The sequence below is a fragment of the Nicotiana tabacum genome, chromosome 14 (assembly GCF_000715075.1).
Source record: "Nicotiana tabacum cultivar K326 chromosome 14, ASM71507v2, whole genome shotgun sequence".
Classification (NCBI taxonomy): domain Eukaryota; kingdom Viridiplantae; phylum Streptophyta; class Magnoliopsida; order Solanales; family Solanaceae; genus Nicotiana; species Nicotiana tabacum.
The window spans coordinates 85,409,967-85,414,930 of record NC_134093.1 but is presented as its reverse complement, the minus strand read 5'-3'; the positions used below and the strand labels follow the sequence as shown (position 1 = coordinate 85,414,930).

The following is a 4,964-nucleotide window of genomic DNA, read 5'->3' as shown; positions in this document are numbered from 1 at the left end:
ATCCCGATATCAAAAAGTTCACTCCCAGTCAAACTTTCCAAAAACCTTCAAATTTCCATTCTTCGCCAGAAGACCCCGAAAGGACTTACGGACCTCCAAATCCACTTCCGGACACGCCCCTAAGTGCAGAATCACCATACAGAACTATTCCCAGGCTCGGCATCCCAATCGGACATCGATGACATTGAAATGCTGTTCAACCCAAATTTATGAATTCCTTCCAAAATGCCAACTTTTCACAATAGGCACTTAAACGCTCCCGGTTCATCCAAAACACAATCCGGATATATGCCCAAGTCTAAAATCATCATACGAACCTGTTGGAACCTTTGAATCCCGATTCTGAGGCCGTTTACTCAAAAATCACACCTTAGTAAATTCTTACAACTTAAAGTTTCCGAAATGAGATATGTCTTTCTAAATCAACTTCGGATTTTTCTGAAATTAAATTCCGACCACACGTACAAGTAATAATACCTAAAGTGAAGCTACTCAAGGCCTCAAACCGCTGAACGATGCGCTAGGGCTCAAAACGACCGGTCGGGTCATTACATCCATGGAGTAGTTCTCTTTAGGGTTTGATGGATTTGGTGTATTGATACTTGTTTGTGGATAATTAACTCTAGCTTTATATATTGAAACCGTTTTTGATGTCTTAATTGTTGCATCTATATACACTTGTTAATGTAATCGAGAGAGGCATAACTTGTGATATTGTTGCATTATACTTTGTTGGTTGAAGTCATTAATTTTTCTTAGTAACCGGAAGAGGCTAGTTGAATTATTTATTAAACTTAGTTAGGAGGATAATCGAGAGAGGTTCTCCTAAAGATCAATCCAATACGAATTCTTGTATATCTTCACGTGCTTAAAATTGGTTCATCTCATAAGGTTGAGACTTAATCGAGAGAGGAGCTTCTACTAATCAATTGAACTAATAACCAAGTGAATTCGAGAGACTCACTTGAACATTAGAAGTGAATTATCTTGATTTAAATCTCAATCATTTATCTTGCACCTATCCTATCAACCCTATCTTCTGCCAATTGATAACTTTCTTTGCTTAATACTTGCAATTATTGTCACTAGTAAATAGTTTAGACTCTTAGTTAATCTTAGTTTAAATCATATAAACACTCAATTGTTAATCATCTTGGATAGCAATCAAGCTATAAACTATGAAAATACTATTTAACTCCAATCATTGTGGATACAATATTATATTATACTATATTCGACTGGCGAGCATATTTTAGTGTGTGTTAGGCGCTCGTCAAATTTTGAAGACATTGCTAGGGATTTGCAATCAATAGTGGTTGAAATAGTTTTTTTTTAATCTACTATACCACTCGGCAGCTCTTGCCTAGTGGCTAATATATAAATAAAATACCAAAATGGGTCCAAATCTTACAAGATGTCCAAACCAAAATAGAAGTTGCATGAAGCTACTAGCTATTAAAAAGATAGAAAATCTAAAATCTAATGAACTAGCTATTACAACATGATAAATTGGATACTTCATTCTCCTATTAGTGTATGTGAATCCAATTGTCATTGGCAAATACCGAGCAGCACCTATCAAGCTCTCACCAGGCGCCAGTGTATATTGTCCATAGGCTAAAATGAATTCCAAACATCTCCACCACAGGGTTGAAGCCCGAATAGTCTTCCAAGTGTAGCTATTATATGATATCCATATGCAGTGGATTGGTTTTTTTTCTAGTATTAATCATGTGCTCACTCATCAAAATTAATGTGTAGAAGAGGAGCCTGGCTTTAGGCAGGTTTTGCAAGGCAAAAGCCAGGCATGAGCTGGCTTTAGGCAGGCTTTGCAAGGTAAAGGCCAGGCATGAGCTGGCTTTAGGAATGATTTACAAGGCAAAGGCTAGGCTTGAGCTGGCTTTAGGCATGCTTTGCAGGGCAAAAGCCAGGCATGAGCTGGCTTTAGGCATGCTTTGCAGGGCAAAAGCCAGGCATGAGCTGGCTTTAGCCAGGCTTTACAAGGCAAAAGCCAGGCGTGAGCTGGCTTTAGCCAGGCTTTACATGGCAAAAGCCAGACATGATCTGGCCTTAGGCTGGCTTTACAATGCAAAAGCCAGGCATGAGCTGGCTTTAGGCTGGCTTTACAAGGCAAAAGCCAGGAATGAGCTGGCTTTAAGTAGGCTTTGCATGACAAAGGCCAGTCTTTGAAATTATGCCTCTTTGTATCTTGTAAGCACAGATCCTTTCCTACTAGAACCTTTAATGAAGACATCATTCTAAACATTGCTAGACCATCCTCAGATTGAGCATGAAAGCATGCTAATACCACTGAGAAATGATTCAAAAATCTCCAAAAATACCATATGATGGGTTCAGCATTTTCCTTAGCATTTGGACATATCAGTTTGTGCAGAGTCCAATCCTGTGAAGCTATAAGTCTGGGGTTCTTCTCTTTGCTATCCTAACTCTAAGGTTAGGTGATTGAGATTTGTCAAGATTGATCAACCTCCTCCCTGCACTAGGCAGTTCAGAGAATGAATGAAACTCAGACGTACCTACAAAAGAGAACATAATGTTAGCTATAAAATCTGCCACTAAGTTGCCTTCTCTGAACACATGTTGAAAGATCACATTGAAGTTGTCCTTCATCTCTCTAATTTTCTTCCCATCCTGTGCCATTACCCAAGGAGGATCCCATTCCCCTTTTATCGCCTTCTTTATCACCATTGAATCAGTCTCCAGTATGAGAGGGTGAAGATCATGCTCCACACAATATTCCAACCCTTGAAGAATAGCCTTAGCTTCAGCCACCACATTAGTTGTCACTCCCAGGTCTACTGCCATAGCATACACCACGTCACCTTCATCATCCCTCACACAAAAACCTAGGGAGCTAGGTCCAAGATTTCCCTTTGAAGGTCCATCAGTATTATATTTGTACCAAGCATGAAAGGGAAGCTGCCATGTTACTCTTGTAGTGATCAATATAGGTTTATATCCTTCAAAGTATTGGATCATGTCTGGCCATAACACTGGAATATTAGGGATCCAAAAATACCTCACCCTTGCCGTTGATGCAATGTCCTATTTATCTCATGAATCACCCTATTTATGGACACTGAACCACCATGTTTACCTGCATTTTTTCTCTTCCAAATCTCCCAAGTGATGATAGCTGGTACTGCTTGAAATAATGGCTTTAATTTTGGACAACACTGAGCATACCACCAATGCCTTATAATCTGCTTCAATTGAATCAATTGCACAGAAATTCTAGTAGCCCCCATGAACAAGTTCCATACCTTAGAGGCAATAGGACTTGTGACAAATATATGTTCAATGGATTCCTCTTGGGGCTGCTGACAACATCAACACCTAGACATCACCATTTGCTCTTGCCTCCTCCACATGTCATCGGTGGCTATTTTCTGCCTCCACAATCTCCACAAGAAGAAGGATATCTTGAATGGCAAACCTTTAATCCACATTAACTTGAATTCCTGATTAGGATCAGCCCTATGCCTTAATATTTGCCAAGCACTGCTAACACTAAACTTGCCTGAAGGGAGTTGGCATCCAGTATGGCCTATCCCAATATCCCTCACTGCCTTAATAATGTACATTTAGCCGTATATGTTCTGCAATTTCCTCATTGAAAGTTTGATCTAGCAGCTGATCATCCCATGCTTCCCCTTGCCGCAGTTCTGCCACCTCCTAAGACCTTCATTGATTGGAAAGTCTTCAGGTAAAACGTGATAAAGTGCACCCAATCCAGTCCAATTTTCATGCCAAATATTAGTTGTTCAACTATTCAATTCCCATACGATCTCATGTTCTACTTCTTCCCTAGCATTCAGCATTTGTCTCCAAACATGAGACCCTCCCCTAAAATGCACCACTGTTGGTAGCTCCGTCTTGCAATACTTATTCCACATGAAATTAGACCACAAAGATTTTGTGGTCCTAAACCTCCACCATAGTTTAGCAAACAGTGCCCTAGAGACATCATTTAAGGACCTAAAACCTAGCCCCCCTTCTTCTTTAGGAAGGCAAAGATTTTGCCATGAAGCCCAGTGTCTGCTTCTCCCTTCTTCCTTTATGCTCCAAATGAACCTAGAAAAAGTAGTATGTAGATGCCCCAGGATGCTGTTTGGTGGATCAAGGACTGATAACATGTGAACTGGCATACTTTGCAACACACTAGAGATGAGTGTTGCCTTTCTTCCAAATTATAGCAGCTTTCCTTTCCATGAATGCAATTTAGCATTCACCTTCTTGATAAGATCCTCATAATAGTCCTTCCTCCTTCTAGTGTTAAAAATAGGACACCCTAGATATGTGAAGGGGAATTTACCTCTTGCAAATCCTGTAATAGCTCCAATTGCCTGAAACAATCCATTAGCAACCTTTGAATGCATGTAGTATGAACTCTTATCTTTGTTGATCATCTGACCTGATATCTTATCATAGTTCCCCAACACTACCATAATCTTGCTAAAAAAGGTAGGATGAGCAGATGCAAAGATTATCGTATCATCAGCATATGCCAAGTGGTTTAAAGGATCATACCACTTAGGCATTCCAAATCCCACAAATGACTTGTCTTCAAAAAGCTTATTCAAAGACCTAGAAAGTACCTTAGCTGACAGAATGAACAATGCTGAAGATAGGGGATCCCCTTGTTTCACACCCCTAGTCGACTTAAAGAACCCTGAGGACTGCACATTCACCATTACTAAATACCAGTTATTTGACATCAAGTTCCATACCATGTTGATGAAGTGTTCAGAAAATCACATCTTCCTTAGCACATGCAATAAGTACTTCCATGAAACCCTATCATAGGCCTTATCCATATCTAGCTTGATCACCACATTAGATGGCTTTCCCCTTAACCTTATGTAAGTGACAATTTCTTGAGTTAATAAGATGTTTTCAAATATACTCCTACCCTTTACAAATCCGGATTGATTAGGAGCTAT

General features: G+C 39.7%; 1 protein-coding gene across 1 annotated transcript; it reads right to left on the bottom strand.

Moving 5' to 3' along the window:
• Positions 1-4,211: 4,211 nt before the first annotated feature.
• Positions 4,212-4,715, bottom strand: LOC142169027 (putative mitochondrial protein AtMg01250). Its single transcript, XM_075230214.1, has one exon. The coding sequence runs from the start codon at positions 4,713-4,715 to the stop codon at positions 4,212-4,214; it is 504 nt and encodes a 167-aa protein (XP_075086315.1).
• Between the last annotated feature and the right edge of the window lie 249 nt (positions 4,716-4,964).

What these genes read in the sequence shown, in the direction of transcription:
- LOC142169027 (XM_075230214.1), bottom strand. Translation starts at nt 4,715, where the DNA reads ATGGTGAATGTGCAGTCCTCAGGGTTCTTTAAGTCGACTAGGGGTGTG.